The sequence below is a fragment of the Pistacia vera genome, unplaced genomic scaffold, assembly GCF_008641045.1.
Source record: "Pistacia vera cultivar Batoury unplaced genomic scaffold, PisVer_v2 Contig344, whole genome shotgun sequence".
Lineage (NCBI taxonomy): Eukaryota > Viridiplantae > Streptophyta > Magnoliopsida > Sapindales > Anacardiaceae > Pistacia > Pistacia vera.
In genome coordinates, this window is record NW_022196162.1 from 2,514,754 (window position 1) to 2,536,820 (window position 22,067).

The following is a 22,067-nucleotide window of genomic DNA, read 5'->3' on the forward strand; positions in this document are numbered from 1 at the left end:
TATAGTGGATTTTCCAAAATCCATAGATTTCAATTTTTTTTTTTTTTTTTTTTTTTTTATAAACCAAACAAGGATTATACCAAATCCATGAATTTAAGGAAATCATATATTTAAAATCCCTCTATCCAAACTAGGCTAAGGAGTTTTTCAATATTTTTGAATGTTTATTTCTCAAGTAATTTAAGAGGGATATGTAATTATATTAAAAAATTGGTAAAACGCTTGAAACTTAACATTATGGATGAAATTAATATTTTTTTTATGATAGCAAATATATTACTGTGTTATATATATATATATATATATATTTTTTTTTTTTTTTTACAAGAATGAATCTTAATACAACTCTATTTTCTTTGCAAAGCTAACTTCATACAGTAGATTGACAAGAAAAAAGAACTTTATAACAGATTATCACTCTTGGAGGGGGAGTCTCCACACATTATGCAAAATGTGAAAATTTTATAACCTCTCCTCACTTTCCAACTTCTGTGGGAGACAAACTGTGAACCAATCACATCAACAGCTAAATATGCAAAATGTGTCTCTCATTATTCATCAGATTCCTGAAATCATTCTATTCACGTATCTGAAACGACCCAGACCCACTAGAGAGAATCAACTTCTGTGGGAGACAAACTGTGAACCAATCACATCAACAGCTAAATATGCAAAAAATGTTTCTCATTATTCATCAGATTCCTGAAATCATTCTATTCACGTATCTGAAATGACCCGGACCCACTAGAGAGAATCAACTTAAGTTGCTGAAAAGAAGAAAAGATTGAACAGCAAAGCAACTATGGGGAGGATTCGATTGGTTGTATCAGATTTTATAATGTCTTTCTTGTGGATATGGTCAGGGGCTTTGATCAAGGTGTTTGTGCACAAGGGTTTGGGTTTGGGGCAAGAAACAAGTGGTGAGGTGATTAAAGGTGTTTTGGGGATTCTCCACATGTTTTTATTTGCATTCTTGACAAAACTTAGCAAAGGAGCTGCTTATAATCCTTTGACCGTTTTGGCTGCTGCTGCTTCCGGGGATTTCTCTCGCTTTCTCTTCAATGTTGGAGCTAGAATCCCTGCTCAGGTTAGCTCATTTTGTTATTGGAACAAGAAATGTTTTGTTTTGGGGTTGAATTCTGAGTTGGGTTCCAATCGTTTTAGTATAATTTTGGACTGAAATGCGAATAGCTTTACTTAATATGATCAAATGATAGATGTTTATTGAATTGGGTTTGAATTTCCATAGAACTTGCTGATCTATTTCAATTGAGTATTATTGGTTGATTAGTTAACTAGGGTGGGTCTCTAGTTCACTTAAAATATTTACTTCTCTTATATATATATATTATTGTTTTCTGGCTGATGTTAGATTCTGATCACTTGATTCAGCTTAACTGTGATTATGATTTGAACAAGTGTGATGTTATTGAATAGCAATTGGTTTTCATTTTGCGCAGTAAACTGGAGATGATTTGGCAGAATCTTTATCATTCTTTATTTTGGACTTCTGTTTGCTGAATAGGAATTTTATGTCAATGTCAAAGTTTTGATTCACACTTAATGTTATCATTTCATCACAATGTTCAGCTGTGTAGGATATAACATTCTAACAAGCAACAGGGGTGTCTTTAAGGTCAAAGTTTCGAAATTTGGATTTGCTCAAAGTATTGTTTTTATTATATATGTTGACTTTATGTCAATTTAAAAGGAAATGAATTTCCTTCTAACCCATTGCAGGCACTGTTTGTTTGAATGCTTTTTTTCAATCTGAAGAAATCCTTTAGCTTGTGGTTCTTGCAGTCCTGGAACATTAAGGAAAATAACCCTCGAATGATGGTTCTATGTTTGGCCTAATTAGGAATGATTTTTCCTGTGTAAATTGCCAGCAATTATCTGTGGCCTAAAACGGTTATATAACATTGACAAAACTTCTCTTTTGTTGTTTATTTATGTTGCTCTTCTTTAGTTTTCTCCAGGTAATTGGATGTATTACTGGAGTAAAGCTCATCATTGACACGTTCCCTGAAATCGGAGTCGGTCCTCGTTTGAATGTCGACATTCATCAAGGTGCATTGACGGAAGGATTACTAGCATTTGGAATAGTTACCATTTCACTTGGACTGGCATTAAAAATCCCAGGAAGTTCCTTGATGAAGACATGGATCTCAAGTGTCTCCAAGTGTGCTCTACATATTCTAGGCGCTGACCTGACCGGTGGATGTATGAATCCAGCTTCTGTGAGTAATCAAAACGGGTACTAAAAAATTTCGACATTCACAAAAATGATTGAATTAGTTAGTTTAAGATGTAAAATCTGCAGGTGATGGGATGGGCGTATGCTCGCGGAGATCATATAACCAAGGAGCATATACTTGTATATTGGCTCGCTCCAATGGAGGCAACTCTGCTGGCTGTGTGGACATTTAAGTTGGTAGTTCAGCCACTAATGGAGGATAATACAGACTTCAAGTCCGGAACAGAATGATGAAATTCATTTCCTTTTGTGTTGAAACTGGGATGGGTAAAATTGTTGGCTCTGGCCAAAGAAATTGTCAAGAGCCTATTATGGTAACTTATTAAAATTTAGAGTAAAATTTAGTTATAAATTATTGATATTGTAATCCAATGAATAGAGAGATAAATTGAAAGTAATTATTTTATTGCTATTTTTCAACGTTCATTACAATTGATTGTTACCTAGTATTGGGTGGAAGAGGAAAAGGAGGTGTTATGAGCTATTGAGTCCATCTAGGCATTAATAAGGGTGACAATTGAGACTCTTATCCAATTAGTAATTTCAAGTTTTAAAGGATTAGTTGCGGTGTGTATAAGATGATTCGAATACTTATGTGATAAAAAAATAAAATAAAATAAATACATAATTGATTATCCTCACTCGTTTCCTCTTTACTCACAATTCACTGGAGAGGGATCCTTTAAGAGCATTTTAAACTTGTATCATAAAAGTTTTTATTGTACAATAATTAAAGTTAAATTATTTGAAACAAGAAAACAATAATCATTTAATTTCTCGATCTCATTTTATAATATTCTTTTCGATATACATTTGTGAAGATTTTCAAATTTATTAATATATAGTTGATGCCAGAAACTATATAATAATACTTTTAAGTAATTTCAGTTCAAGACAAAATTGCAATATAGAACACAAAATGAATTGTCTTTTTTATTTCTTAAATCCATATAAAAGAAAATTCCACGCTTACGTATTGTTGCATTAATCAGAAGGAATAACGCGGCCGAGAAAAGAAAAGATAATGAAGAAAACAATTGTTGATTAAGGCGTAAAGAAAGTAAATTCAGTTCTAAAAAGAAGAGGAACTATGCGGGACCCTGCGTTAAATTAGCGTGTGGCGACCAAAGAATCCGACAACTGATCTGAAACTTCCATGAAACTACTTCTCTTATTCCGTGAACACAAACATTGTTATATCACTGAGGCCATGACCCAATTCACCGCTTGTTAAAAGAAAGAAAAGACTCAGAGAAACGTTAACATGGGTATGGCTAAGACTCGGTTGCTTGTATCCGATTTTATGATGTCTTTCCTGTGGGTATGGTCAGGGGCTTTGATCAAGATTTTTGTGCACAAAGGTTTGGGTTTGGGCCATGATCCGAGTAGTGAGATGATAAAGGGTGCTTTGTCAATTTTAAACATGTTTTTCTTTGCATTCTTGGCTAAGGTTACCAAAGGAGGGGCTTATAATCCTTTGACGGTTTTGGCTGATGCTGTTTCTGGGGACTTTCCTCGCTTTCTCTTTAATGTTGGGGCTAGAATCCCTGCTCAGGTAAAGTTAGCTGATTTGGTTATTTGATTGATTTTTTTTTTCCTTGTGTTTTGGGATTGAATTTTTGAATTTGGTTTTCCTTCTTTTTTTAGTTATTTGGTTATGTGTAGGGGGTTCTTTTGATTCAGATGGGAATAGTTTTAATTTATATGGTTAACAAATTTTCATTTTGTGGTCCAGTTAGTTTGATTGAATTGTGAACTGGGTTTGCACTTTTTGGCTGTTCAATCAGCATTTGATTTGTAATTTTCGTCTGGCTGATTGAAATGAAGTGGGTTTGCTTTTTATGGTGTTAGAAACAAGAAGAAAGTGAACTAAAGGTTTAGGTTTTTTCTAATCTTTGTTTCCATGTAATAATTATCCTCAAGAGAATAACAGGTTTGTTTTCCTAGGTCCCAATCGATTAAGTTTCTAATGTTTCATTATATTGAGATAATTTTTCCCAATGTTTCTCCCCCGAGAATTTGCAGGAACATTTGGTTAGAATTAGTATGTTTTTGGGTCCACTTTTGTTTATTTGTAGTTTGTAAAGCTAGGACTTGAATTGGAGTTTCAATAAGAAAAATTGTTTAATTGGTACTTTGATTGGTAATGTACATAGTTTACGTTTATCTTTTTAAATTTTGCTGTGCTGGTTGTTAAGCTAACTGGGGAGTGGGGTGGGCTCCAGTACAATTGAAATGTTGGTTGTTTGTTTTTCTGTTGCTTTATATTTTGGTGACTTGAATCTGATTACCAGTTTGTGCATGCATATCACTCTTGGATGGCAGTCAGCTTTAGTTTTCTGGAATTAATTCAACATGATTTGGAAAAAATTCATAAACATTCTTAATATTGGTTCTTTGTTTGTTACATGGGAATATTTATTAAAACATATAATAGGGTTTCAAGTTCTGTTATCTTGCTTGACACTTGAAATGGTAGAAGGACCTGCACTGGAGAGAGGTTATGCAAATTGATGTTTGATTGTGGTGGAGTCAATCTTGGTGGGATCAGTCTCAATGATTGAAAATTCAGATGATTTTTAGCTGAATAAGTTTCATTTTGTGACTATTTTTTTTAAGTAATACTACACCAACAATCCTTTCTCACAAACTTTCTCTTACAACCCTTATGTGGCAGCTCATAATTGATTAGCTTACAATTAATTAGTGGGACCCATATGGGACCCAGGTGGGACCCGTTGTGAATTGACCAATTGTGAGCTGTCACGTCAGGATTGTGAGATAAAATTTATGAGAGAGGGTTGTTGGTGTAGTATTATCCATTTTTTTTTTTTTTTTTAATCAATTTGGGCTATATTAATCTTTCTTCCCTTTCTCTCTCATTGATCTCCTTTGATCATTTGGGTTAACTATGTAATAAACAAGTAGTGGTTGTAGTTTGGTGTTTTGACATAATGAACTAAATAGGTTTGTATTTAAGTTGACTCATAGGATTTAATATCCATTTCTTTCTTAAAACAACCCAAGAACAAACCTTTAGCTTTGGTGCAGCATATCAGTCTTTTCCCTTGTTAGACCACCCATACACAAGGTCTATAAATCAAAGGGCAGGGGTAGGAATAGGCAATAAGGTGCAATGAGAGTGAGTTTGTTAGGAGTGTGGTGAGTTTGTTAGAGGCATGCCTCCGTTGTATCTGTAGCTCACAGCCCCGTCAATGGCCAAATTGGTTACCGTGGACTGAATTTTGGTACAACACGACATATCATAGATCAACCAAGATGACACCCTTCAAAGCCTTATATGGTCGTGACCCTCTGACCCTTCTTAAGTTAACCGATTATCCCTCCTAGGTGGATGATGTGAACCACCAGATCCGAGAGCGAAATGCCATCCTCTAGGAACTTAAACACAACCTAGAAGTGGCATAGGTTCACATGAAAGAACAGGCAGACCGCCACTGATGGGATATCCAGTTTTCTCCAGGTGATTATGTTTACCTTAGGCTCCAGCCCTACAAATTTAAATCCCTTGCCACACGGTTGAATGAAAAACTTAGCCCCCGGTTTTATGGACCTTTCCGAGTACTGGAAAAAATAGGTCAAGTGGCATACAAGCTGGAACTTCCCACTATAGCCCGTATTCATCCAGTTTTTCATGTGTCCCAGCTGAAGCATAGCCTGCATAGCTCAGTACCCGTTCAACCTTTGCCCTCTTTTCTCATGGACGACCTGGAACTTCTGGTTCAACTTGCAGAAGTCCTGGATGTGTGCACCCTTATGGATGGTTCCACAGAAGTTCTCATCCGATGGCACGATCTACCTGCTTTTGATGCCACCTGGGAATCCTATGATGTAATCAGCAGCCAATTTCCTCAATTCTACCTTGAGGACAAGGTGGCTCTTCAAGAGGAAGGGGGGGAGATGTATTTTTAGACCATCCATACACAAGGTCTATAAATCAAAGGGCAGGGGTAGGAATAGGCAGTAAGGTGCAATGAGGGTGAGTTTGTTAGGAGTGTGGTGAGTTTGTTATAAGAGAGGACACGTGGCTGACAAGTGGTTATAGAATAGAATAATTAGTATATAAAGAGGAGAGTGTTAGGTAGGTCTTTTTCATCAAGGAATATCTTCTTAGGACTGATTGGGAGGCCCCCAGCTCCTCGAACTGCTGAGAATCTGTCTATGAATGAATTTGTTTCTGTTAAGGGAAAACTCGATACTGATTAATACTATCTTCATTTTCTTCGTATTGTGCATATTCTCTGTTATTGTGTTGTGTTGCGGCTGTTGTTGATTTGTTTTACAGGATAGTTCCATCATCCCCTAACCTAGGTTGCACTTAATCATTTATGTTACTTTAAATTATTTTATGTTAAAAATTATTCTGAGGTTTAAGGCTCTTCAGTTCAATTGTTCTGATTTGGACCTATGCCCTGTTTCTTAAACTTGCAAAGGTTCCTCTTCTGTTTGCAGCAAGACATTTTTGACAAGTATTTTTGGAATCATAATATTAGATATCAATACGGTAGTCCAAGCAAATTGTCTCATTGTGGTGGATATTAGATTGCCCTCAAAATTTAGCCCAAATGGTCGGGAGTTAGAAAGGGATACAGCATGTTACATTCTTCCATTTAAGTAAACTAAAAAATTATCCAGCATTTATAGCCAATGTCCCTGATCATGTTTTGATAATTTGACAATCAATATTTTTGAGTTATGCTCACTGTTTATCATGAAATGAGAAATTTTATTTTTCTGTTCTATGGTAATTTAACATCCTAGCAAGCAGCAAGAGTATTTTCTTTTCCAGTTTTCTTTTGTTAGATATGTTTGGCAGCTTTATATAATTTAAATAAGCTTCACAACATGATATTTCTGAAATAAGTCTTATCAGATGTATTTTACTCAGGGAAAGACTAGAAACTATGAATTGTCTTCTCATTGATTGCAGCAAGGCTTCTGTTAATGAAATTTCTTGAGTTCAGCAATAAAAAGGAAATTAAAATTTGACCAATGGCTTCATGTTTAGCTTAATTCACTTGTTGAAGAATCTTTTGTTGGTAATGTGTTGGAAATGAATTGTGGCTTATAATTGTTGTCTATCATCAGTTTCTTGGTTTTTCGCTGTTAAAGATGTTGAGGGGTTCCCTTTAAAGTTGGTTTATTTGTCACTTGGCTGAGAGCCATTCTTTCTGCTACAGTTTTCTTTTTTGGTGGTTTATCTTCCCTTCACTCTTTTGGATATCTTGCATATTACTGATTTCTCTGTTTTTGTTTTGTCTTTTAAGTTTTCTACAGAAAGAAAATTCGGATCGAAATTAGATTCATGATGATTCTGTAAGAAAATTATTTTACTGAAACTGTCCGCCCTCTTATTTTCCAAGTTTTCGAATGATGTTCCAGATATAATAGTGAATATAACTGTTCCTCAGTTATAACATTCTTCCATCTTATTTTTGCTGATATGTATATTCTTTTTTTGTTCTCCAGGTATTTGGCTCTGTTACAGGGGTTAAGTTCATCATTTACACATTTCCTGAAATAGGACATGGCCCACGTTTGAATGTTGACATTCATCGGGGTGCACTGACGGAAGGGTTGTTGGCATTTGCAATCGTTACCATTTCTCTTGGGCTGGCCAGAAAACTTCCTGGGAGTCCGTTGATGAAGACCTGGATCTCAAGTGTCTCCAAGTTAACCCTTCATATTCTTGGCTCTGATCTGACCGGGGGATGTATGAACCCAGCCTCTGTAAGTAAACCACAGTCATTAATATATATATATCCAACAAAAATTTAAATGAGTGAAATTTATTGGATTGAAAATTTTCAAATCTTTTAGGTGATGGGATGGGCATATGCTCGCGGAGATCATATAACCAAGGAGCATATACTTGTATACTGGCTTGCTCCAATGGAGGCAACTCTGCTTGCCGTATGGACATTTAAGTTGGTAGTTCAACCGCTAACAGAAGAGAAAAAAGACTTGAAACCTAAATCAGAATGAAGGAAATCCACGTTCCTATTATGCTGTAATTATGTTGGTGTTGCTAATCTGTAAGCTTTGAAGAATGCAATTGTAGGTTAATCTGTATGAAATTTACTCCATTTTGCATATGAAATTCTTGGGGTCTATCAGTCTCTAATGTATTGTTCCTCTAATCTAATGTATGCTCTCTGTTTCTTGCCAATCCTATATCTCCATTCATTAAGCCTAAAGATCTATATTATATGTTAAAAATTAATCCATGACAAAATTACAATAGCTCGGCTAATTAAGTCTTAGATAAAGTAGCTGATTAGAAAGTGTTTAACTGGAGTTTGATTGTTTATTTAGTTTGAAGATGATAGCATATTTGGTTCTAGTTAAGTAGAAACAGCTAGACTTGTAAGACAGTATGTTAGAAACCATATTGGCAAACTATCAGACGGCATGAACATGATGAGAAAAGCCAAGAAACAATTGCTAGATGAATAGAAATAAGTTGTTCTGTTGTTACAAGAAAAAAACAAAGGGAAACTCTAAATAACCATTTTTCCTCAGTTCATACTAGAATTCTTCAGTTGTTGACAGCAGAACTCAAGCTCAAGTGCTCAACATGATATTAGAGGATTTTGACTCCTACAAAATTATCAATATACAAGCTGTGTCTCAAACTCAGCAAAATCGACAGATCCAGACTCAACAGGTGGCATTAGATATGCAGCCAAGAGCTCAGAAGCCAATGCTGCAATAAGTGGAATCCTCTTCAAGTTCTTCACCAATGCAATGTCATCGCTCTCCCCGACTGCAATAATCTTCTGGTTAATCTCCACCATCCGGTCCAATTTCCTCTTGAACTCTGGGTTCTCAACATCCAGCACTGCTGGGAAGATTCTCGCTGTTGTGCGGTTTGTCTGCACAGAAGGAATTTAATATAAATAACTTCAATCTTTGTTAGTACATGCAAGAATCTAAGATATGATTTCTTTCATTGATCTGTGCATAGTGATTAGAGGCCTTATGATGTTCTTCATTCAGATGCAAAATTAAGAAGTCAACATATTTATCACTGGCAATGTGCTGCCTGTAAAAACTGCAGACCACCATGTCTCCATATATGTAAAAAGTGAAATGATAATGTAGCTACAGACTCACCTCAATGAGGACATGCATGTCAAATTCTTTGGTGTTGAGCCCAATGCCTTCATAAAAAGCAGTCCGCTGGCAGTCATTGAGGTACATTGTCACGTATACCTGCAGAATACCATTTGAATTTATGAGACTCAGACAAATTTATGGGCATACTGCATATGGAGAAGAGAAAACAAAATTTACAACTGCAGATTTATCAGAAACTAATGTACAAACATTAGCATGCAATTGTAAGATCCACATCAAATTGCATACATAGAATAATCAAGTTTATAAAGCAAGAAATATTACCGAGAGGCAGAAAAATCGTGACCACAACTTTGCCTTCCAGTCATTGAGGAATTGGGGCTGTGCCTTGAGCAGTGCAGAGAAGAAATCACCATGACGGTTCTCATCCTGGCACCAGTTCTCGAAATACTTGAAAATGGGATAACATTGGTATTCAGGATTCTCCTTGAGATGTCTGTATATGGTAATGTACCTCCAATATCCAATTTTTTCAGACAAATATGTTGCATAGAAAATGAACTTTGGCTTGAAGAAAGTGTATTTCCTAGCCTTTGTAAGAAATCCCAAGTCCAATGCGAAATTGAAATCAGACAAACCCTTGTTTAGAAACCTGCAATCAATAAAACAAGAAGAAATTTTATGAGCAGCAGAATCATCACACAAGTAAATATACATACTAGAAAGATTTGCAGTTGCATGCTTACCCGGCATGCCTGGCTTCATCCCTGGACATAAGGGAGAAAATCTCAGCTACCACTGGATTGGTTTTCTGTATCATCAAACCTCAATAATTAATTAAACTAGAAACGCTGTCCTATAGAAAACATCTAATTGCCTCATAAATTAGGATATGCTCCCACCCCACCCCACCCCACCCCACCACACACCACACACCACCCACACCCCCACCCCCCACACACACCCACCACACCCCCCCCCCCCCCCCCCACCCCCCCCCACCCCCCCCCCCCCCCCCCCCCCCCCCCCCCCGGGGGAGGAAACAAAAAAAAAAAAAAAAAGGGTCATGCAAAAGAAAGGAAAGCATAATTTCGGACTATTCAGCCAAAATTTATTATTTTTTTTAAAAGAAAAATGAAAACAAACATTACATTGTACTTCGACAAGCAAATTAAAACAATCCACACACTTAAATAAACCCAGGAGCTAAGCTCAATTTCAATCAAATAAATGCTCTTACCTACAATTTAGAGATACTCATCACTATTCAAATTGAACCAAAATAAACACTATAGAAATAACAAGAGATGATATGCTTTCAATTAAACTAATAAGCATTCATAGCAAGAAAGAAAACCCATAAAATTGTCAAATTTAAGGTTAATTAACATGAGATAGAACAAAATTCGATTGATGACAATGAGATAAACCTTGAGTCTCCTTCCAAGCTCTTTGTAAAGAAGGAAGCCAGAGAATTCAGCAGTGCAAGACCTCTCCAAGAACTCAACAAAAATCTGCCTGAGGGGCCCTTGCATCTTATCAGCAGCTTCCTTGAACTCCTTGTTTCTCACAAAGTGAGTCTGGTTATAATCAGTCTTGAATTCTTGAAGCAGCGCCACAAACTCATCCTGGTTCAAGTTCTTGTTAATTTCAGTGTTGAAAAGGGTCTCCATCTCATCAAAATCCGTGGTGTAAAACCTCGGCGTCAAAAGGGTCTCTTTGATAGCAGTTTTGGCCGCTTTTTTGCCGGGCTTTTTGGCAGTTGCTGGCTGTGAAGTGGCTGACATTGTGACGGTGCTGAACTTCGGGCGCAACGAACATGTTTTTCTTGGGTTGCCAAACTTGGGAGTAGATGTTTTGGTGGTGTTGAACTTGGAAATGGGTTTAACGAGAGCCATTTCAGCTGCCATTTTCGGACCAAAATTTAGTTTCAGGAAGTGGGGAGTGAGGTTTAAGGGGAAACGAGATAAGCAGCGGGAAGTTATAATTGATTGAAAGTTGGATTGAATATCCAAGGAAATCTAAGAGCTAAGTGGGTGTTTGACACGTGGAGGATGATTATCGGCTTGCTTGATTGCTTGGTTGGTTATGGTAGTGATAATGCTAGTTTGGACAGGAGTTTGTGGCCATACTTCTCTTACATCTGATTTTTCTTTTTGGGTAAATAGATGCCATTAGTTAATCAAGTTTGTGGTCTGAAAAATCCAAAGCCCATTTTTGAAAAGAAAAAAAAAAAATGTTTATAAAATTTAAGGCAAATGTTAAGGTGTTGTGCTACTAAATCTATAAAACAGGATTTGTAGAATAGCTTCTTACATTCATATTGACAGTCATATGGCAATATTCTAATTTTTAAAATTAGGTTATTTTATCTAAAGATAAAAACCAAAGAGAGATTCATCACATTGAAATCATAAATAAATAAAAAAACATATCAAAGATTATATATTTAATATGAATGTAATGATTTGTTAGAGAGCTTACAGTCATGGCAATAGTGGTCCAATAAAAATGGTTGTTTTAAACAAGTTCTATCCATTCCAATATCCACAACCTTGATAGCACCAATAAAATATCCAATCAAAATATTCCAATTGATATGATTCAATTTTGTTATTCATTGCTTATTCTTTTTTGGCAAGTTTAAAAGTTGGACTTACAAGAATAAAATTCAAGAAGAGATTACAAAGCTCCAAGAGATGAATAAGAAACTGAAACAAATAGAAGAAGAGATTACAGAACTTCAAGAATTGAAAAAAAAAAAAAAAAACTGCAATCCATTATCCAATAAAAAGAACTTTTTAAAACCTCCACTTATTTGATATTTTGAAGTGGCTGTGAATCCAGTGGCGATTTTGAACTGGGATTCATTCTTTCCAACTTAGAACACAAGCAAAACTCCATGAATGTACAAACTAAAGATGATGACAACTTTCTCTTGCATTTTTCATAAAGAAAAGAAGAGTAGACAGTCAAGAAAATTATAGCAGCAGAAAGGGAGACAAGAAAGAAATTACATATTGTAAATAAATGAATCCTACTATTTATCACAAGATGATAATTAGGAAAAATTACAGAGATCCTATGAATCTATCCAAATAAATATAAAACCTGAATCTGAATCTGATTCTTGAAAGAGAAATTGCAAACACAAGAGAATATCAATCTACAACTCGACTCAGCTATTTTACGCTGAGTGTTCGTTCCTGTTGAAAAAGGTTTTCGGCATTATTTGGAGATAACATTTACAAATTGCAAAACACATGAATTAAATGTTGGATACATCTCCTGTACTTTCCTAGTACAAATAAATTTGTTAAGCATAAACTCAAACCTCTATATTCGAAAAGCTTATGACCCCATACCAGAAAATATAGTGCAATTACTGAGAAAAAAAGACCAGCCTTCACATCTGTTCAATATTTTTCAAGCCAAGGAAGAGATTTCCCACAGCAAAACCTGTCATTAAGACATGTTTATGATAATGGAAATAAATTAGAAATTAGAAATCATTATAATTTGAAGTAAAAAGATAAAGAATATAGAGCAAATTGAAGAACAATGAATGTATAGATGAAGATTAATGAAATTAAATGACAACTCAGTGAAACATACTCATCTACACAATGATCTAACAGGTATTGTTATTGAGAAACCAATATCAATCATAGCTTTTAAACTCTAATACATTGCTTTACAACATGATCGTACTTAATTATTGGACTTCTGATGTGAACTCAAATGCACAAACAATGGATAAGAAAACAAATGAACTTAATTTAACTAGGGTAATACTACAGAGCCAGTCCAATAACAATACTGGGTCGATACAGTCTTAGGGTCTTAGATCGAAGGGCTCTCAATTTTTTGAAAAAATAGAAGGAAAAATAAACACAAGTGGGCATGAAAGAAGTGACAGTTTATTGTTTTCCAGAAAGCTTTTTCATCGGTTAATTTACAATTTTCCATTCATTTAATTTCAAGCCAATGCTATAAATGAAACATCTATGCAAGAGTACTACCTACTAAATCTTTTTCTATAGTGTACCAATAATGCAGATTGAAGCTGTAACTTTATGATCATTCATCAATGAATATGTTGAATTCCCTAGAACCAGTTCAAGTGGTCCAAAACAATTAAAACATTATAGATTAATATCCGAGGTTTAAGAGAAGCAAGATCATCACCTACATCAGGTTTCAAATGGATTTAGAAAGTCATCAGGTTTCTCCAGTGCATTAGCCTCATCTCCAACAGTTGAGATTTGAACAGATTCGGTCACTACATCAACATTGAAGCTTGTATTGGAGTCTCTCGCTCCATCATTAACAACAGGATCTTGCACAGATTCTATCACTCCATCCTCAATGATGCTAATTTGAACTGAATCTTTTACATCCTGGTTAACTGACAAGAATTCAAAAGCTGATCTTCCTCCTTCCTCTCTCATCTTAAAACTTTCTTCTAGATCATCAAGATCCAAATTTCTCAGAATTTCAGGAAGTGAATAACCACTGTCCTCAGCATGCTTAGATCCCATTTCAATGTCAATTTTCTCCTTTGAGCCACCAATACCATCAGCAAGATTTGGTGCCAAAGATCCCATCACTGTATGGTCATCTTCCTCCACAAATGATCGGAAATTGTTCTTTGAAGGTGGGATCTTGGAGAAGAAAACATCTCTTAGGTTTCTTACAGTCCCCAGGTGATATGGGTTCTCCTTCTTATCATACCGGTACCGGAAGTTCTCATAGGTAGTCTGTATTCACAGAATTTGGATAAATAGATTATACAAAAACTAGCCCAAGTTCAATAAAAGAACACAGAAAAGGAGAAGCAAATATATATGTTCTAACGATCCGTTTGGGATTGTCAAAAACACCTGACTGGAGTTTATCAACCAAAAATCTCCAACCAATTTTTACACTAGACAAATGCATTAGCAGTCCAGCATGTGTAATATAATGAAAATTCAATAAAAAGGAAGAATACAACGCTTGCTTATGAAATAAGTCGATATGTAAATTTTCAACAATAAAAGCTAAAAGATTATAATGAATTTATTAATGGACGACAAGAAATTAGCATGAACTTTTAAAAGCAATTAGAATGGACTGGCACAACCCTAAAAGCAATAAATACACATTTGTAAGAGGAAAATTGAGAAATATTGTCATGGTACAGCTGCAATGTTCTCGAAGCCTCAGACCATCACAAAATAGTGAATCATATAAATTCAAAATCACACATTCACATTTTGTACGTGGAAAGAAAAAAAAAAAAAAAAGGGAATAGAGAGGTTCACTGGATTACTTCTTTGATTTGATATTTTTCTTTATAAGATATTTTCATGCAACAAGTAAATATTTTAATTATTAAGAAGACTGTTTAAAACTTCCTTCAATAATTTTATAGAAGAAATATTTTTTTTTTCATTTATCATTAATTTCAAAGAACCTGAAACAATAAGACCACCAGAAGTTTATCCAAGTGTAATTGATTATAAAAAGAGATTTTAAAGATTTTAACGGTAATTAATGTGTAATGTTTAATTCAAAGTTTTTAGTGTAAATCCGTGCCATAAATTCAAAATAAGAGAATTAATAAACTGTTCTAATCAATTAAACAAAGACAAATACCTAATCAACTGAACAAAATCAGTTAATAATCAAGACTAAATTTATAGCAATAATTTAAACAATTTATTACTCTATTATATTTCCTTAGAAAAGGATCTGATACATCATAATCATGCTTTACCATCCCACAGATGTATTTTCATAAATCTTTCCAATATGATAGGCAGAATAAAAGAACTTGCTTCTATTGAATCAACATCATTAACTAAAGCAAAAGGATAAATTCTTAAGAGGTTCATTCAGGGCTATGCAAACACCACAATTTCCACCCAATGAAGAAATACAAGAAAAATCAATAAAGCTTCATGAGATTAAACGATACATTGCATGTTAAAGCAAATTACAAAGAAAAAGAAATACATCATAAATGAAATGATTGACTTCTCTATACGTTGGTGGACAAATTAACTTAAGAATAATAGAGAGAAAACGAAGAAAATGTGGCGGAGGGTCGTGCAATTCATTCAATTATTTACATATTCACATCTCACAGCATCAAATACACAGATACGGTATGAAGAATATTTCTATATTTTGATTGACAATTGATATCTCAAGTACCGTTGAAATAATTAATCATTACCGCTGAACCTCAAAGTTATTGATGAATGTATCCGTGTCATTGGAAAACAAGGAAAACGATGATACTTTTCTGTCAAGTTTTTTTTTTTTTTTTTTCTTTATGAACATTTCAAAAGGTAAGAAAGTTACCTGGTTTGTGCAAATTAGATAGAAATGAAAAACCGAGAGGCCACCAACAAACCAAACAGCAATGAAGCAGTAAGCTATGAGAAAATCTAACAGTATCTCTCTCTTCATAGCATTCAAAACGTTCTCATGGTCATCAAGAATGGTAACCCAAGAAAACACAGAGACATAAATGCACAAGATGGTTGATGTTGATATGAACATGAAGAAGAACCGATAATTGCGCTGCAATCAGATCAACATGTAAGATCAATGTTAGTTTCCAACAAGTATGAAATAATGCATGAAATGCTTGTATACCAGATTAAATTAACATATCTATTTTGCTGACTCATGGCATATAAAATAATTCAAATGAATCAATTTTAAAGTTCTGGTTTCTCTTTTGACATTCATTAGTTTTATGGTTTTGTTTCTCTACCCAACAACACGAGGTTATAATTGTAGGATCTACAATAATGGATTTCAAATTTTTGTTTCTTGTACAGATTATAGTCTATATCAGTTAAAAAAAAAAATGTCCTCATCTTTCAATCATGGGTTTAATATCAGTCTTTGACTATCAATAATATCAGTGCTCTTCCTCAAAGATTATTACTTGACCCGCCAGATGGACATTCAAGACAATTGTCCCTCTTAACATATTTCATTTAAAAAATTGCTTTGTGAAGGTACAAAAGGAGCACAGTAGCTTCACAATAAGCAGGAAACAATGCCAGCGAAGGAGCAATGTGCTAAAAGAATGCAGCTCAAGGAAACAGCTAAAAGTGTCAAAATAGAAAGACAGTACATGATCAACTCAAAAAAATAACCATCTTGATGATTTTACCATTCTGAAACACAAATGTGGCCCACTTTATGATGTAAATATCAAAATTGAATCATACCATTTGGAATTGTTATAGCTAGCTAAGTTGATTTAACCATTCAAATGATGCAAATCCTCAAATGACAGCAGATTCATTAAGTTACCCTATAATTCTTTTTGCTTTTTTTAATTTGAGGAGTAAAAGAAAGAACCAAAGGCCAAAGACAGAAGACCATAAGAATATAACAGATTTTTACACTGTTTAAACCCATATGAAGACACTATGGCAACTAGATGTACCGACCCTTTTAAGAAGGAGATCTACTTTGGTAGCAATTAGATCATTGAAGGACCAGTCAGGAGCATATCAATTTAACTAATATTGAAACAATAGCTAAGTTCAGGCCACAACAGTTCTTTAAGATAATTAAGGAATAAGAGGACGGTAGTGACAAAAAAAGGGAAACGATCCAGCCTGCTTCCAAGACAAAGAAAATAGTGATCAAAGCAAAGTACATTTTTACTTCCATTGCTCTACTATTAAATTGATGTTCTTACAATTATGGTTGATATCTGGGTCCATTAAAGCACAAACAATATAAAAGATAATATTTAATGTTTACCAGTTAGAATTTCTGAAATACAGAGATCTCAGTCCTATTGGTTAGCAGGCTTATTACAGTGGTAGTACGGCTTAATAATGTTAAAAATATTTTACGCAGTCAAAAAGTTGCATGCAAGAAAGTTAAACTTACAACTCCGATGCACTGACCAACCCATGGACAGTGGTGATCGAATCTCTGAACACAGTTGTTGCAGATAGAGCAATGAGAAGCACGGGGAGGACGATAAAGCAAACAAGTGTCACAATACTTCACTTTGACAGTGTGGCCATTTACAATCACATCTTTCGTTCTAGGCAATTTGAGATGAGGAGTTCTACCGTTGATCCATTCCATAGATGGGGTTGGGGCATCAAATGATTCATCTGCTTCAGGTGGCTTTGTATTTCTAGGAACTATCCCAGGATCTCTACCAGAGGTCATGGAAAGAAATAACAAATCCTGCAAATATTTAAATTGTCTCAAAAATTGAGCAAACCATTAACTAAATGGCCACTTGTGAAAGGCACAGAAATAAAATAGTTCGATAATGGTTCCTAAAACTGTTTTCATTCATGATACAATAGACTATGAGTGGCCTGAAAAGAAAAAATCAACTCATTTCATAGGCCATTTGGAGCATAAAAGAAGCATTTGATCTGCACACTCAGTACAAACAGTCTCAATGTCCTAGTTTGTTCACTCCCTTTTTCTGCATTCAGGTACACCAGATAACTGAAGGAAAATACATGAAGAAATGGATTCTGAAAATCTCAGGACTTCTCTCACACAAATGCCTATCACACTTTCAGAAATTCGGAAAGCTTTTTTCTTGTCTACAATGGAATATAATGGAGAGGGAAACTGAAATTTTTGAGACATTTTTGGTTAAAAAAAAAATTACCAGAACAGTAAGGATGGCTCCCACAATTAGTGCCGGATAACGATAACCACCATGACCGTCTTCTATCTTCTGATAGATTCTTATACAAAAACCAATTGCAGGGCCAGCAACAAGGATAGTTGACAGAAATAATGATGCAACATCAGGACCAAAGATCAACCTCCCACCGCAAAAAAATCTCTGTCAAAACCAAGATTAGAAACAATAAAGCTCTATTATTGCATGCGTGTCTTATACCTGTCGACAAATTCTAATAATATTCTATTCAAAAGGAAAAAAAAAAAAAAAAATCATTTAAAACTAGGTTATCTAATCTAAGAAAAGACAATTTTTTAAATAATTCTCAATCAAACAATTTCATAGATTGCCATAGTAGGAGTGTCAAAACTGATTTACTGTGCCTATTAAAAAGAATTATGAATCTGCAATGAAGTGACTCTTCAGTATATGATGGACCTGGGGTATCCAAATGGTATTTGTGTAAGACAGGAAATGGAAGGAAAGGGCAAAAGGGGTAAAGCATATGTGGACAGGTGTCTTGTTAGTTATTAGAATCCTGGTGTCAGAATAAAGGGGAGGAATAGCAGAGGCAGGGGATATCTTTTGTTTTTGTGCATGAAGAGAGTCTGGGAGGTGCTGGCCCTCGAAGAACAGCTGGCGATACTATTTTATTCCAAAACTGAATGTCATCTTCTCCATTTCTCTTATTAATCAAGTCTGAATATATTACTCTCTTTGATATTGTTGTTTGCTAGGTTGCTTGTTACCTTTGTTTGTATTTTGAGAAGGATATTATCGTGTTGAGTTACGGCTATTTAGTGTGATTGGCGTAGTGTTTCAGTTGAAATAGTAGGATTCCATCAGTATATCATGTCAAACATAGACTTCGGATGCAAGATGGTGCATGAAGTCCAAAATTCAAGTAGCCACCTTAATCATGTCAAACATTATTTCAAGAAAGACTAAGGACTCCCCACATTAATCATACCAAACATTATTTAAGGAAAGACTAAGGACTACCAGTATTAATTATATAAAGCATTATTTACAGATTATGGCTGATAAAAGTATACAGACAAGTTCTGTGCCAAACTCTATCAGAAGATTTAATTTTATGCAGGTGGTTACCAAATCTAGAACTATGTGTCCTTGTCTCTAAAGGGGGGAAGAAGAAAGAATATATTGGACAACAAATTTTCTTTTCATTTTTGGGATGTGGCAGCTACTTTGTTGTAATTCCAGGGTCTTCTACATGAATTCTAATATCTGCTCTAAGGCAAAATATTACTCAAAATAAATTCAATACTTTCTTTGCCTTCTTCTATCACCACAGCCCCAATAAATATTGTGTTGCACAAAAAAGATGAAGCAAATGATAATATAGCTCTTAGATGCACAGGCAATTTCATCAATTCTCTAAACCAAAGCAACTTCTATTACCTAAATTAATTTATTATTAAAAAAAAAATCTACGAAAATCAATGAACAGATAACTTATGAAACACTTTGATCAAATGGTAATCTAACAAAAAATCCTAGTAATTTCCAAATAAACCAAGAAGGCAAGAATCAGATGTACTCGCAAACAGGAAAATAGAAAAAGGCCAGTTTAATTAACAGAGTTGTACTGCTTATGCAAAGTGGAATTCAACACAGAAATGAGGAGTCCATAGTAATAGCAATCAGTAAGATCAAAATCAGCTTCAGTTGAACATTTCTGCAAGTCAAATGATCAAACTCAATAATCCAAAAAAAAAAACAAGATTAGGCATTAAATACCCATGATCAAAACCATAATCAAGCTTCATTTTTGACAAATACCCAATTCAGTAGATGATCAAAGAACTCCAAAACATGTTCCCAACACACAAGAGAGACAGAAAAAAAAGAAAGAAAAAGAAACTCACATTGCTTCCCTTCCAAACTTGATAGAGCCTCTTGGGTTTATCACTATTAGTATTATGACGATGACGATGATGATGATTGTGAAGAGTCTGGGCCATTGAACCCAGATGAGAAGTGAAGAGACCAAGCACAGAAGCAGAAACCACCAACCACCTCCTCTCTCTTTCTACAAAAATAGTAAACAATCCATATAGATGTCACACTCTGAATAATACACAATTGGAACACTTATGCAATTCCTTAAGAAATTTCAGCTTCTTTTTGTGGAATGAGAGAGACGGATCCTATCAAAACGACAACAACCACAACCACAACCACAACCACAACAATCTCTCTCTCTCACAAAGGATGTCAGTTAGTTCGGGCGGATGTTTCAATTTCTCCCGGGTCTGTAATCAACTCTTTTATTATTTTTATTGTTTTATTACATGAGCTGTGGCCATGTTGCACTCCCAATCCCAACTCAGTCCTAACTAACATGATGGGAAATTATCTCCATACCCATGCCAAAATTATAATTAAAAATACCCCCTTGTAAATATCATCAGGCCCCCTTATTGAGTGGTGGTTAGGGTGGTTTTAAAAGTCATGGATGTTAAGAGTAATTATATGGGGGTGAAGATGTAATTCATGGAACGTGCTGTCACAGTTTTTTATTGAAGTGAAGAAAGAAAGAAAGAAACAGTCATCCCCACGCGCTTCGTTTAAATAATAATATAATATCTTCAATGGGAACTGTTAACAGTTTTTATTTTTGGGTAAGTCAGTTGAACAAAGCGTTAGGTGATAATATAAATAGATTCTATATTAAATAAAATCATACAATATATAAGATGTAAATTATAGAATTTATCATCACTATAACAGAGAATTAAAGTATTAAAAAAGAAACATGGAAGGGAATCTTGAATGCAGAACAAATATTCGGACATCCTGGTTGTAATGGTTGTCTTGTCGTTTAGAATTAAAAAAATGTCCAATTATGACCAGCTTCCACGACGTTGGACACAATGTCCATTTCCAACTATTATCAAACAAATATTCTTCTCCAAATCTCTTCACACTTGCCACATTCTATTATTTTTTCTTCAATTTAATTAAATATTATTAGAGTAGAAGATGGTTTCAACCCGTAAAGACAAATGGAAGCTAATTAACATTGCTATTGTTGTTGAGAGGATCCATTATCATTGTCACTTGTCAGCCCAACACCAAAATAAAAAATGGGCTCACTATGCATTGTATAAATGCTCAACTAATTGCCAAATTTATTATCTAATACTACTTCTACTTTAGGATAATCGGGGTGTCCAGATCAGTTTACATGCGTCTTAATTAATTCTTAGGATTTATTGAATACCTGAGTATTTGGATAATTTTGCACGCATCTCAATTAATCTCTAAAATTTATTTAACACCTTATAAACCCAAAAGACTAGATAATTCATAATGTTATTTTAATATGTGACTTTAAAGTTTGAACCCAGAAACTTAAGAAAATGAGCAAATCTCTTTAACCGTCAAACCAACCTTTTGGAGTTAAAAAATACTACTACTTTGTGTTATGCACTCCTTAATATATTGATCCATGAAGTTGGGTCTTGTAGGCTCCAAAACTTTATACAGGAATTTAGAAAATATAAAGAAGAATATTAAAGTATGTTGTATTCACTTACTGGTATCATGTGAAAATGTGTAATTTAATAATAAACAATATGTAACATTTTAGGTTCTTTTGGAATGGCTTTTTCTAGTAGAAATTATCGCAACCGAATAGAGTACTTTTATTTCAAACTTGTTAAAGGTTTGGTTATAAAAATGTAATAGTAATTTATAGTCTTAACTAAATTACCAAGAAAAGCTTTAAAATATAAGATGAAAAAAGTAAAAAAATCTAAAATAATATGGAGATATTTCTGAAATTTCAACACATTAAATAAACTTATAAAGAGTTAATAGAAAAACGTTCAAATAAAATAGATTAATTATAATCCTATAAATACTTTTGAGATACAACCAAATAACCTAAAACAGTTCATCAAGTATTTATAATTTTAAATAAGCTTTTTCCGTCAAATAGGCTTGAATTGTTTGAATGCAAAAATTACGCTAAAGGACGGTAGGTTACACATAGTTTGAAAT

General features: G+C 34.4%; 4 protein-coding genes across 5 annotated transcripts; 2 read left to right on the forward strand and 2 right to left on the reverse strand.

Moving 5' to 3' along the window:
* The first annotated feature begins 586 nt into the window (after positions 1-586).
* LOC116138914 (probable aquaporin SIP2-1) lies at positions 587-2,651 on the forward strand. The gene is made up of 3 exons (XM_031424589.1): positions 587-1,087; positions 1,980-2,240; positions 2,324-2,651. Exons 1-3 carry the CDS (start codon positions 803-805, stop codon positions 2,486-2,488), a joined length of 711 nt encoding a protein of 236 aa, XP_031280449.1. The 5' UTR covers positions 587-802; the 3' UTR covers positions 2,489-2,651.
* A 590-nt stretch (positions 2,652-3,241) lies between these two features.
* Positions 3,242-8,447, forward strand: LOC116138856 (probable aquaporin SIP2-1). Its single transcript, XM_031424515.1, has 3 exons — positions 3,242-3,812; positions 7,748-8,008; positions 8,099-8,447. Exons 1-3 carry the CDS (start codon positions 3,522-3,524, stop codon positions 8,261-8,263), a joined length of 717 nt encoding a protein of 238 aa, XP_031280375.1. The 5' UTR covers positions 3,242-3,521; the 3' UTR covers positions 8,264-8,447.
* Positions 8,448-8,696: 249 nt separating this feature from the next.
* On the reverse strand, positions 8,697-11,341 carry LOC116138854 (magnesium-protoporphyrin IX monomethyl ester [oxidative] cyclase, chloroplastic). Its single transcript, XM_031424514.1, has 5 exons — positions 10,789-11,341; positions 10,105-10,169; positions 9,683-10,010; positions 9,395-9,493; positions 8,697-9,153 (listed from the first exon to the last, which is right to left on the reverse strand). Exons 1-5 carry the CDS (start codon positions 11,266-11,268, stop codon positions 8,890-8,892), a joined length of 1,236 nt encoding a protein of 411 aa, XP_031280374.1. The 5' UTR covers positions 11,269-11,341; the 3' UTR covers positions 8,697-8,889.
* A 1,015-nt stretch (positions 11,342-12,356) lies between these two features.
* Positions 12,357-20,234, reverse strand: LOC116138904 (probable protein S-acyltransferase 4). Of its 2 annotated transcripts, none has more exons than XM_031424578.1 (6): positions 19,928-20,234; positions 18,021-18,200; positions 17,270-17,578; positions 15,710-15,931; positions 13,551-14,118; positions 12,357-12,817 (listed from the first exon to the last, which is right to left on the reverse strand). In XM_031424578.1, the coding sequence occupies exons 1-5, from the start codon at positions 20,021-20,023 to the stop codon at positions 13,552-13,554; spliced, it is 1,374 nt and encodes a 457-aa protein (XP_031280438.1). In that variant the 5' UTR covers positions 20,024-20,234; the 3' UTR covers positions 12,357-12,817; position 13,551. The 2 variants fall into 2 exon arrangements, with proteins under 2 accessions (XP_031280438.1, XP_031280437.1); XM_031424577.1 differs by having other exon boundaries at positions 13,547-14,118.
* Positions 20,235-22,067: the final 1,833 nt, after the last annotated feature.

Bases quoted from the DNA above. Each gene is read 5' to 3' on its own strand.
- LOC116138914 (XM_031424589.1), top strand. From the start codon at position 803: ATGGGGAGGATTCGATTGGTTGTATCAGATTTTATAATGTCTTTCTTG. The intron at 1,088-1,979 runs GTTAGCTCATTT...AGTTTTCTCCAG, and splicing joins GAGCTAGAATCCCTGCTCAG to GTAATTGGATGTATTACTGG. The intron at 2,241-2,323 runs GTGAGTAATCAA...TAAAATCTGCAG, and splicing joins GATGTATGAATCCAGCTTCT to GTGATGGGATGGGCGTATGC.
- LOC116138854 (XM_031424514.1), bottom strand. From the start codon at position 11,268: ATGGCAGCTGAAATGGCTCTCGTTAAACCCATTTCCAAGTTCAACACC. The intron at 9,494-9,682 runs GTAATATTTCTT...GGTATTCTGCAG, and splicing joins CACGATTTTTCTGCCTCTCG to GTATACGTGACAATGTACCT. The intron at 9,154-9,394 runs GTGAGTCTGTAG...CCTTCTGTGCAG, and splicing joins ACATGCATGTCCTCATTGAG to ACAAACCGCACAACAGCGAG.
- LOC116138904 (XM_031424578.1), bottom strand. From the start codon at position 20,023: ATGGCCCAGACTCTTCACAATCATCATCATCGTCATCGTCATAATACT. The intron at 18,201-19,927 runs GTGAGTTTCTTT...TGGTTTTGACAG, and splicing joins AAGTTTGGAAGGGAAGCAAT to AGATTTTTTTGCGGTGGGAG. The intron at 17,579-18,020 runs GTAATTTTTTTT...AAATATTTGCAG, and splicing joins GAGCCATCCTTACTGTTCTG to GATTTGTTATTTCTTTCCAT.
- LOC116138856 (XM_031424515.1), top strand. From the start codon at position 3,522: ATGGGTATGGCTAAGACTCGGTTGCTTGTATCCGATTTTATGATGTCT. The intron at 3,813-7,747 runs GTAAAGTTAGCT...TTTGTTCTCCAG, and splicing joins GGGCTAGAATCCCTGCTCAG to GTATTTGGCTCTGTTACAGG. The intron at 8,009-8,098 runs GTAAGTAAACCA...CAAATCTTTTAG, and splicing joins GATGTATGAACCCAGCCTCT to GTGATGGGATGGGCATATGC.